The sequence below is a fragment of the Antechinus flavipes genome, chromosome 6 (genome assembly GCF_016432865.1).
Source record: "Antechinus flavipes isolate AdamAnt ecotype Samford, QLD, Australia chromosome 6, AdamAnt_v2, whole genome shotgun sequence".
Taxonomy (NCBI): domain Eukaryota; kingdom Metazoa; phylum Chordata; class Mammalia; order Dasyuromorphia; family Dasyuridae; genus Antechinus; species Antechinus flavipes.
In genome coordinates, this window is record NC_067403.1 from 184,901,741 (window position 1) to 184,914,044 (window position 12,304).

General features: G+C 41.6%; 1 protein-coding gene across 17 annotated transcripts in view; it reads right to left on the reverse strand.

The window, feature by feature from the left end:
- The window catches only part of PCM1 (pericentriolar material 1), an 89,780-nt gene that overhangs the window by 32,616 nt on the left and 44,860 nt on the right, over positions 1-12,304 (reverse strand). For 14 of the 17 annotated variants that reach the window (XM_051965698.1, XM_051965713.1, XM_051965711.1 and 11 more), the window contains 4 exons: positions 11,834-12,024; positions 6,927-7,098; positions 4,966-5,324; positions 2,089-2,253 (listed from right to left, as the gene is read on the reverse strand). In XM_051965698.1, coding sequence (XP_051821658.1) covers positions 2,089-2,253; positions 4,966-5,324; positions 6,927-7,098; positions 11,834-12,024 — 887 coding nt within the window. The remainder of the gene's footprint in view (positions 1-2,088; positions 2,254-4,965; positions 5,325-6,926; positions 7,099-11,833; positions 12,025-12,304) is intronic. The other 3 variants (XM_051965714.1, XM_051965715.1, XM_051965707.1) reach the window with 1 other exon arrangement.

A 12,304-nucleotide genomic window follows, 5' to 3' on the forward strand; every position in this document is an offset into this window, starting at 1 on the left:
CTGGATAGGTCACTAAACCATTTGATAGGGGAAATCTTACTTAAGATAAGACTTAAGACTAGCAAAGTAATCAAGAAAGTATTGCAGACAGCTAGATGGGGGTTGGGTGATAACACAGTTAAGATAGGTTGGAAGTACAGGCTTGAAAGAAAAGAGCCAGGTTAGTGTAGTCTAAGTTTCCCCTCATGACTTGGTTCAGGGCAAAAGTAACAGGTCAGCCAATCAAGGTGTGGTTGCACAAAGCTGAGAAGATTGCCAGGATCAGGACAGCCAACATACTGAAAACAAGTGAGGAACCAAGGGGATCTCAGTAGGCCAGAGTCCTGAGTTACATCTTTTAAGATTATGTTTAATAGAGATGAAGTGTAGGAGAAGGGGAGTTCCAAAGTGGCTTTCACAAGTGGAAGATGTAGTGGTGTGCACTGGCTTGACATGGAGCTCAGGACTTGGGACTTAAAAGAGTAGTATTAAAAGTTCAATAGGTGTCAACAGCAAAAAAGTGAAGGGGCTCTCAGACTGCTTAGGAATAAGGAAATGAACGTCTCTCAGCCAGAACCCAGTAGGAGGACTGTGTCTAGTTCCGAGCACCGCAGTTTGGACAAGACTTCATTAAACTAAAGAGGGTCTCTACAAACTTGCAGTCAGGAGAGTAAAGGGCCCCAGGGCTATGCCCTATGAGGATAAGGCAATGGAAATAGAGATGCCAGCCTGGAGAAGAGAAGATTGGGAGTCTGGGTAAGGATAATAAAGGATATTATTATATCCTTTAAGGATAACTTTTCAAATATACGAAGGGTTGTCACGTGCAAGATACTTGTGCTGGTGCAAATTTCAATTTCTCAACAATAAGAATCATCCAAAAGAAGCACAGGCTGCTCCAAAAGGAGTTCCTTGTCACTGAAAGGTTCCAAGAGGGTGATGGATGACAACTGTCCACAGAGGGAATGATACCCTTACCTGCCAATGATTTGCCCAAAAGAACATACATGATCCTTGAGACCTCACAAAGTATCTTGAAGATTACAATGTAGATTTCTTTTTTAAGGACCATGCCTCAAACACATCACTCTGGCTCTCACTGATTGGTCAACAACAAGTCCCAGCCCAAGTCTCACTCAATCATTGTTTGGGCTATGAAAGATTCAAAGTAAGTGTAAACAGCAATTGTTTCTGTTGTGGCCAGAAACCCAGAGTCTTCCCCTTCCAGACTGATTTTGCTAAATAACAGAGGCCATTTTTTGGCTTCATTTCTTATCCAGCCTTAAATCACCAAATGGGTGTTGCCTCAGTCGAACGGAAACATGTTAAAAGACCTATTAAAAGCTTAAAAAGGCCAAGGTCTCCCACTATATCCAGTCGTCCAAATCTATATCTGACCACTGGACCCAAAGGGCTCTGGAGGACACACAGTAAGGCAGGTGACTTTGCCCAGTCCTCCCTCACTTCATTCCAATTTACTTGTACATCATGGCAGCACCTTCCTGATGTCCTGGTTCTCTCTGAAGAGCAACAAGGGAGGACGATTTATTGGGTATAACATCCTTTTTGGACAGGATTGCTGCTCAGGAGACTTTTCAATTCTACGACTGCTGAATCTGCAGCTGGAGGTTTGGATTGCCTCAATTTCCTCATCTGCAAAATCAGTCTGAACTAGATGACTCGTGAGGTCTGAGATGACACAGATTCCTGCTGTAAAACAGCACCATCTCTAAGTATACCTCTTCCAGTCTCACTTGTTAGCACTTTTGGGGAAGGGGGGAAGAGATCAGCTGAAGGCATGAGGCGGAAGGCTGAGATTTGGTCAAGAACGTCCTTTGGGACTTGATGTGGAGATACTAATGGTCAGTGAATACAAAGAATCAGGGGCAGAGTTTGGCTTGCAGAGCACATGCTTTATTTCTAATTATTCTACTAAAGATTTCTTGCCTACTAGGTAAGCAGGACTTTCTGAGCCTTTTTTTCCCCCGGACCGGTACAAAGTGAAGAGAAAGTAAAGGATGCTTCTGAAAACACAAAGGCAGTTGTGAACCTCAACTGGACCCACCTGTGCCAGCCAAACATAGCAGGGGCTTCTTCCCACCCCCTTACCTGAGGACATCTCTGTTGATCGGCTATATTTTATAATTTTTTCCAGCTGCTCATGATTCTTTCTGCTGAATACTTTTGCTGGAACAGGCTCCTCGGTCTGGGCTGCATGCCTGTTCCTACTCTTGCAAGGCTCACACGTACTAGACATACTGGCACTTTCATACCCTTAAGTGAAAAAAGGGACAAGTGTTGTCATCAGGTATGACTGGCTCATTGAAATCGAAATCATGCTTATAGTCATTTTGACAGTCAGTGCCATCTTAAAACGAAGGATTGGGGCCCCAAGGGTTAAGCAGATGAGATCAAAAGAAATGTGGAGGGTGATAAATTAGCACTCACACCCAAGGAATCTTTCAGGTGTCTGTTTAGTAAGAAGACTGCAGGTGAGGCATTATGATGGAAGAGATTTAATTAGGATTCTTGGAAACTATCATAGCGTATAACTTTAGCTGTATTCTTGACTTAGATTCAGTAGGAAAGTTTAGTCTATGATCTTAATCCTGTCGATAATAAAATGCAAATCAAATGAGTGAAAACTAATGTGTACAGTTAAAGAAAAACCATCAAAATAAGAGTTGTTCTTAAGTGTTCATCTCACAGCCTTTGTGACTTTAAATTTGGATTACTGATGTCCTGATTATCATGTTCTGAAGTTTTGTTTATCTGATCTCCACAATCTTCCTCCTACTCTAGAATAGATACATGGTATTTCCATTTTTGGACTCCTTTTGCCTCTCAACTAGATTATTCTAATTGTCTTCTACCTAAATTCAACCCTTCCAGTCTCTTTCCTTTGCTACTCAATTTTTCCCATAAATGCCAAAATAATCTTCCTAAAAAATCTCCCTGAGCATGTTACTCCTCTACTCAAAAGCTTTGTTTTCTCTGAAAGCACCCTCCAATCTCCCTTTCTAATGATAGTCCATGGTGCTGATATTCATGGATGCCACAGTGCAGTCAAGTGAAATTACCAGCTCTTAACCAAAACAGGAGATGAGCTATCTCTTCCCCCTAGACTGAGATCATGGGAACCATAGCCCTTGTCTGAAAAAGTACCATTTCCTCCTCTTTGCCTTGCCTCTTCTCTTCTTTCAGTGCCCACCTCTGTGCTATAATGGCCCCAGAAAGCCTTTTCTGACCCATAGAGGACTCTCTTACATTCTGCCTTATTTGTTTACATGACAAAGTCTCCATTTGACTATATAATCTCTTTTTAGGCAGATGTATCATTTAACATTTTGGCATAATAGGTGCTTAATAAGATAAAATTAAAGCTTGTTATTCTTCTTTAAAAAACCAATAAAGTCACCTTAGTCATTCAGCTTTCTGTATGTGCAAAGAACTGCATTGTGCACTATGGAATATGAACAGCATTAATTTATCATTGCTATAAATAATAAATAATTATTGCTCATTTGCAAATGGAATAATTTCTATAAAACATTCTCTCACCTGACAGGGCTCACAGGGGAATAAGACCCAAACACATATAGTATTAATACAGAACATTATACGCTAAGTGCACCAGAAAGATAGAAAATAAAATACTCTATGGTAAAGGAAGAAAGGGGAGACAAGGGTTATCAAGAAGGTGTGTGAGTTGGGTGCCAGAGCCCCTTTGGCAGAAGTGTTGTGAGGAACTCCACAAGCAATAAGTAAGAGAAAAGTATCTCCTCAGGGCCCTGCTGAGACTCCTGGTGCCATGACTTTCTAAAGGATGAAGCCTGTGAGCCTCCCTAGATTTCTTCAGTGACAGTCACCAGGGATACCCCAAGGTTGTTGGTGCAGAAAAGCAAGAGATTGTGAATAGTAGTAGCACACCAAATAATGGAATTGAAGAGCATCAAGTTAATAAGGAAAGGGAAGAAAGAAGAGTGATGGGCACAGAAACTGAAGATTCTTTCTGAAAGACACAGAATAGGGAAGAAAGAATGATGGGCACAGACACCTGAAGGTACTTCCTGAAAGACACAGAATGACCACTCAAGTGTAAGGCTCATGGGAAGTATAAGAGGCTGTTTGAGATGAAAAGGAATGGGGAATTGATGGTAAGCACCATTTACTTCTGGTCCAGAGGAGAGAGAATCAGATGGAGAGTAAGACTGAGCTTGGTACCATAACCAAAAAGCCGCAACAGTGACTTCTGTGGGTCCAGAGGTGACACAATGAGTGGTGAGGGAATAGCATGACTGTGTGTCATGGATCTTAAAGGGGGGTGGCTCAGAGGGAAGAGATGAGAGAGAAGGGCTATTCTGGAGATAGCAGGGTATAAGTATTCATAAAAGATTGGAGGGCCCATTGCAAGAGAGCAGGAGAATTGTTAATCAGGCTGGAGTGGCGCAGGGAGAGGGAGGAGTAATCAGAATACAAACATTTTGTAGAAGGCAGAACGGTTATGTGGCTTGACCTTAAAATGGTGGGACTAGGACAGCAGCACACTGAGGAGTAGAGTACTTTTGCATGTCCCACCGGAAAAATGGAACAGTTAGAAAATTTACATAATTGATTTGTCACGGAGTACATAAAAGTGGTATTAAATTAAAATAATAATAAATAAATTAAATTTCTTCATCTTCTTAAATTTAGCTTATTGAATTTATTTTTTTAAATTATGTCTATGTCAAATAATTTAGAATTAGCAAGAGCAAAGTGGAGACCTGGGTTTGAAATTCCTCCTGGACACTCACTCATTCCTGGTTATTAATCTCCTGAAGCCTCAGTTCCCTCATTTATAAACTTAAAAGTTGCAGGGCCTGCACCTCATGAACACTTCAGACACCTCACAGGATGACCAGGCTATCATGGGCTGGGCTGGCAGCTGTTCCCCACTCTGTCTATGGCTGATAAAACAGCAAGGTCCTGCTTTCTAGTGCTTACCGGTGCTTTTAGCCCTCACTTTCAGCTGTGTAGAAGTCTTCTTCTTGGTCTTTGACTTGGGAGTCTTGTCTTTGGAGGCTAGGCTGGCCTGTGCAGATGCTTTCCGGGTTTTGAATGTTTTTGTTACCGTAGTTGGGTCTACAGGGTCAGGCATGCTGCTGAAACTCTCGAGGGACTCCTCATCAAACTGCCGTCTTCTCCGACTGCCATCGAGCTGATTTGGGCGGTGATTACTGGCAGTTTTCTGGACGGACACTGCAAATCCAGTCTTGACAAATGGTTTCTCAAGACCACCTTCTTGCTCAAACAGCCATGCTGGTCTACTGTTTTCCACCTCCTCTTCAGGTTGCTTTTGATTTCTTACCAGAAAAAAAAAATTTTTTTTTTACTTTGACATATTTCTCCATTCTCCCCATTATCCAGAGGCAATTTCTTATATCTTACACCAATAATTAGACTTGGGAGAGGAAATCGGATATAGGATTACCTGAAGGCCAGACAAAAAATTCTGCACTGTAATCTAGGTGAATGTTACCTAAGTGAAGCTATAAACCAGGCTGTGGTAGCTCTGTGAAGCACAAGACCTTTCTCTGTGAGCAAAGAGCAGACAATACAACAGATATTCCCAGAAGGAAAATGGACTTAGAGGTAGAGAAGAAGGATGGTCACTGAGGGCAAGCTAGTACAAATAGGACCAAAGTTTGTGAAGGCCCATAAACTCCTCTGCTCATCTAGAGCCCCACGCCATCCAGATGGCTGTTCTAGGCCTGTGCTGAGCCTTGAAGGTACAAACCCACAAGGTGGGAAAAAGTTTGGGACAGCTCAGTATCATGTTGAATCTGTTTAAATTTAGATGGTCCTAGATCCTGCCCAAGGAAATCAGGACCCTAACACTGCCCATAGATGCCAAATCAAACAGGACATTCAGTTTCAAGAAGAGTCTTATGTACTCCCAGTACAGCTTCAGAGACAGGGAGGGTTGAAAGGAGATCCTAATATTTGTCTGCAAAACAAATGACCAAAGCCTGAGAACTATTCACAAAACTTAGCTGGCTGATTCTAGGAGCTGAGGAGGAAAAAACCCCACCAGAAAGGAATATAAATGAAGCAAGAGCTAGGCTACTTCTCTATACATGTGCACAAAAGATGAGGTCTGTGTGGAAGATTTATCATTATAGTCCAGGAAAAAACAGCAACACACAACTGTTTGGGTTTATTTCTTGTCTGTTTTCTGGTTCTATGGCACAGACTTGCTCTGTCCAACAGGCCATTTTATTCCTCCTGCCTGATACACACCTTGCCCTTTTTATTTTTGTTTTACAATGCCTCCCAAACCTGAATTTCAAAGCATCTAGCTATAATATTCAATGGAATTGTTTTATCTGGGAATTCAGGAAGGGGAAACCAAACAGAACTGTACGAAGAGGATTTGGGGGCATTTGTCCCTGCCCTAGATTACCCTTCCCGAATGGCTCTGAGGCCAGTACTATCCAAGCTGCCCTGAAGCACGGATCCAGGAATACTCCCATAGATCAAGTCTCGGGAGTAGTCTCTTCAAAAAATCTGTTTGGATTCCCTCCTGCTGTGATGCCACCCCAGGGTATATCTCTTTCACTCAGCGGTCTCAGACCCTGTGGATGTGTGTGTGCATGGATGCCCACAAATGGGCAAAGGACAGCAGTGTCCCAAGGAGGTTCCTAGGACAGGAAGCCACTTTATAGCATGATCTCCCTAGACCCAAGCATGCCAAGGTCCATTTCAACCACTTTATCAAAGGATCTCAAAGCAGTCCCTGAGGCTACCAGTAGGTCCATGGCCTGAGTCACCCTTATTTCAAGGTCACAACTTCCCTCCTCTGCTAACGTGTGAATGTCCTTCACAATTATACTTTCAAAAAGTACCTGCACATACAAATATATACATGCATGCACACATAACAAATGCTCTTTACAAATTAATACCTTTGCTTTTCAGCTCCAATAGAGGAATTGCTTTCGAAGGGTTTTGGAAATGCCACATACTCAGTTTTTCCTGGAATACTTTGATCTGCTGGTTGCTGTTGATCACTGGGTGTGGGGATATTTTGTGCAAAATCTCCAAAATTAGATGTAAATAATGGGTTAAAATTCATACCTGTCAAAGTAAAGTCACAGATGTAACAACACATTAGGAAGCGTTTTACCAATGAATGCAATTTTTAAAAATAAGGTTATTCTAAGCTTATGACAAATCTTTTAAATGCTTCATGTCATTCAAAAGCTGAATGACATCACATTCAAGTCCACTTCATGAAATATTCTTTGTAGCCCAGGATCTCACCAGTGTGCACTGTGGTCATTCTTCTTGCCCACATGGTCCTAGGAAAGGAGGAAATCCTCCCTTACCATCACTACCCCTCACTAATCTCAGCCTGGAAGCCAATCTACATTGGCTGACCTTCCATGGATACCTCAAAATCCATGAGCTGCCCTATCTATGACATTGCATGCAAGTGAACAGTTGTGGAAAAGGTACTTTTAGTTTTGGTTGCTACTGTGTTTGTGGCAAGGCTGATCACTTTTCAGGGATCATGGATCTTGTGGAGATGTATAGCCTTTAGAGAGATCTGAGTCTTTGCCAGCAAAAGCAGTATAGTGCAGAGGGACCTCGTGAATGACAGGGAACTTTGCTCTTATTTGTACTCTGCCCAAAGTAGACACAATGGGATCACTGAGTGAATGTAGAACCGGACTAGCTCTGTACTAAGACATAGCATGTGATCGAATCCAATTTAGTTACTGATTTTCCTGGTTAAGTGTGAGGTTCATTCTCAAAAACTGCACAGAACTAAAAAAAAAAAAAAAAAACAAAACAAAACAAAAAAAACCCACAAACCTAGCACGTGAATTGGCAATTCCTGAGGCTGTCTGCACCACCTTCTTTCACTACTAGCATGTTATTTTTTCCCCCACTCAAATATCATGCTCTTTCAGATTGATATACTGAAAACTGAACTTTTGATGCTCTCAAAATTATTGGCTCTAGTAAAAAAATTTCTTTTATGGGAGGGAAGTCAATTCTCTGGCAGCATTTTTAAAGGACTCTCTCATCATCTGTGGGGGTAGATCCTAGAACATGGACCTGCATTTGCTAGGAAAATTAAAAGTGACTTTTAAGACTGTAAAGCTAGAATGCCCAGCTATGATCATCAAACTCTGCCATAAAAGAAATGCTTTTTCTCCAAAGCTACATCACCTGAGGAATAGCCAACCTAAGGAGAAGACTCCCTGGAGACCAGGAAGCTGACTGATTACTACGGCTGAGGTAATCCATGAGACCCATTCCCTACTCTGCCCATGAGAAGAGAAGCTTCCTGACAAAAGGGATAACTCTTTATTTGACTATTATGCAAATGCAGCAAGTGCTACACCCAAAGCACTTATTAAATGATTGCTACCCAGGGGTCTCAAAGCCAGGCACCTGGACTAGGGGACCTTAGGGGCCTTGAACCTTGTTGACAAAAACACACAATGCTCTTCCTTTACTCCCCTCCCTCAGCTCCCTTCTGATTGTGTAAGAATGGGGCAGATTGACAGAAAGGGAGTACAGAGAGCTAAGACTCCTATAGCATTAAGATAGTCAATAGAGCCTAACTTTAAAACTGGCAACCTAAATGTAGACCAACGCCCACAATGGCTAAGAAGCAAAGGTATATGATTCCTATCAATCTTAAGAGTCATTCTAGCCATAAACGCCAGAAAACAGGAGGGGGTACAGCCAAACAGAAAGAAGGATCAAAGATTCTCTTTGGGAAAATGCATAAAGAAATTGATGGATGGATCTGGTCTCATTTTATATCCCAAGGCAAGAGGAAAGATGATATACAGGATACTTGGTCAACTTGTATAACAGGGATCCTGCTGCATAAAAACCACCATCATATAACTTGCAACTTAAGCTCCAACACCTGTTGTGGAGAATGAATTGTTCTTCTACAAAGTACTTGCTCAAATGAAATCCGTGTGTATTGATCTCTGATGTCTTCAATACATAGGTAGGAAGAGGTGAGAAATTGGATCAAGAATAAGAAATGACATTTGTAGACTAAACAGAAGCCTCTCACCTATACATCAAAAATCATTTTTTTAAAGAAAAGAACTTGAAAGCACCAAACATGTAAAGCACTAAATAAAATCAGAAAAACTCAAAGTGTTTATATTTAAAACAGATAGGAAGAAACTTATTTGTGATGTAAAAGTAATTCCTAAATCAAACATCTGTATGTAACCAAAACCATTAGCTTGTTCAGATAAAAATCTGCACAAAATTAAAATGAAAATGGGGGAGGGAAGAAGTTACAACAAGAATTAAAGATAACTCCTTCTTGAGATATTTGTACCAGTTCCTCTGGATAAAAAAGCAAGACACATACAGATTATATAATTTTTATATAGCAGTTTAACAGAGGCAAATCAGTTGCTCCAATAGACTAAAAAAGCTTGGTCAGCAAACCCTTAACCTATTTGCCAGAGAGAAAAGGTCCCCAAGAGAAACCCCAATTTAGAATATAAACAGGCTTGGGCAACCTTGAGGAGAATGATGATGGAAGACCATGGGACACTGAATCAAAAAAATAAAGAGGAGGAAGAAAGGGAAACACCAATAAATTTGAAAGCCTGAGAACAGTCAAGTCATCCCAAGGCATTCTATGAGAAAATGTTAAGTGGAAAACATTAACAAAAAAAAAAATAGGAAAAGATGAAAAAGGACTTTTTGCTATCCAGAGCAGCAGAGCCTCCATCCTTGGACTCTTGACATCACAGTCCCCTATGGACAGATGAATCCATCAGTACTCACAGAGATGACCTGTACTAGAAGTAATGAGGGTACAATTCACCAAATCTTCCAAAAGTACAAGAAGATTCTTGGCACTTAATATAGGAGGAAAAAAAAAAGAACCTAAGAAAATATCAACAAAATATTTCCTATCCCTGCCAAAGGAATTGGTCAAGCAACAAGAAATAGATGGGAACTCACTCACCTTTGATGCCTTCTGCTTCATTAAACACCAGCATCAATGACATCTTAAAGATCCAAGGAAGTATTTGAAGCAGGTGCTCTACCTCCAATGTCAACTATAAATTCCCTTGGAATGGATCTGGTTATCTGGGTCTCACTCTAAGTTTGCTTGTTACCCTCCACTACTTTTTGTAGATCTGTCAGGTGAAACCACTCACAATCTTCAGCTATCTCCTTCTATGGAACTTTTTAGATAGAAGAATTTGTGTTCTAAAGATTACTCAACTTTCTCCACGGTTGTTTCTTCCTCCTTTGCTTGGCAAGGAAGTCAACTGTTGTCCAGCTGTAATTCCTAGGCTCTGAGAGTACTTTCCTCCTAGAAATTCTTTACATCCATTAAATTTGCATGGGAAACAGTAATGAACATGACTGATGAAATAAATGTTCCTTGATGGCCTCTCCAGTTTACACTTGCTTCTATTCTTTTAACATGTGGGTCGGTGGTCTATCAATACTGGCCCTCAGTAAGGTTCTCACCAATAGAATTCCATGTTAAAAATGAGTTCTGGAAGGCCTACAAGTTGTACTTGTTAACATCCTCTGACCCCAAGCCCTGTAGAAGTTGAAGGTGGTCATGTTTAATACGAAACAACTCTTTTATGTTTTTCTCTGGAGTCATTAGGGCAAATTAAGGCACTCCAGCCTTTATAGCCCCCGAAGTGGAACTGCAAGGTTCTGAGAACAAACATGTGCTACTGTCAGGATTGGACTCGAGGCCTCCCACAGCTTGGGATCCTCCAGAAAATGTGATGCTATGAGAAGATATCAGTCACCTTGTGCAGTCAGTCAGCACAGTATTTGCCCCTCCTATTTGCCAGTTATAGTGCTAAGTGCTGGGGATACAAAGCAAGACAAAAGGCAGTCCCTGCTTCTCAGGAGCTCCTAGACTAGACAATGAAAGGAGTGAGGGCCTAGATTCAAATCATGGCCCTGTTCTTCTCTACTTGGCTGGCCTACAGGAGTAGACAGTGCTCACTGACAGTCTGGATATCTCCCCCTCCCCTTTCCAGAAGTAAGCACCATAGCCTTTCTCAATGTATCTCTTAGGAGAGGGTAAGAAGAATGCTGCTGAAAAAGAATTTGTCAAGACTTGTGATTCAATCTGCTCTTTGTGAAATGAGGACTTTTAGGACCTTATCCTGAGCCTTCAGTTTTGGAACAGCTAGTGTCAAAGACAGGCTGTTTTCAATGATATGTTGCCATCAGACAGAAGCAGCAGCCCAAGAGGGTTTAAGCCAACTTCCCACTTTCACCCAGATGCTAATACAGGGCAGAGGTGCGGTTGAAGGCAAAATTCAGATTCCAAGTTGGAACTGTTGAGTTTTGTTCCCCACAGTACCAAGTGGGCCCTTGCAGGAGAAAAAAACACTTTGCCAACAAAGTCTTTGAGTGAGAACTCCAGGTTGTTTCCCTGCTACAAGGAGACACCAGGGATGGGCTTCAAAAAGCCTGCTGTGGAGAAGAGACAAATTCCTGGGTAAAGCGTACAAGAAGAAACCTGTTCTCAATTTGAGAAACAGGTTAAAGATGCCATTTCATGAAAACAAACAGTTCAGGGACCCTCAAAGGAGAAAAAGCAGTTCCAACAAAATATATTTCCCAATTAAATCAAGTTCTCAAATAAGCCTAGGAGACAAGAAGAACAATTTGGAATATTCACTTTGTATAGAATGAAAATACTACTATAAGTCTTTGAAAACACATAATCCCATTGAACAACGGCCTTTAAAAAAATTCACAGTTGGTAAAGACACAATATTCTCAACAGTGTGCCATTTATTTGTATTCCCTTTATGCTCTCAAAATGTACCTGGTGCAAATGAAGAAAAATGGGAAAATCCTGGGAGATTAAACAGACTCATGGGCTGGGCAGGGAAGCTGAAGGGACAGAACAAAGTTGGAGAAGGTGGTGGTGGCGCGCTGCTGCCTCGCTCCTTCCTTCCTGCCTTCTCAGGTCGGTGCTCATGCTGACGCATCAGTTCACTCAACATCTGTCTCAGCCTAGAAAGAAACAACCGTGAGTGTTTTTTAAATGACCTTATCTGAGTCTGTTTCTGGAACTACTCCAGAAAGATGGGCACTAAGAAATGATGGGAAGTGCTCCAGGGGATGTGGGCACAGTCCCAGAGCTGCTGGGTGTGTGTCCATCTCAGAGGGCTGCACAGCAGTAGTAGCCCTGAACCAGACACTGCATCCAAGCCTCTCTCTCTTCAATAGCTCCATTAGAGTGATGGAAGAACCCAGTTTAGCTTCTTGAATAGCAATTTCAAAACTGAAACTG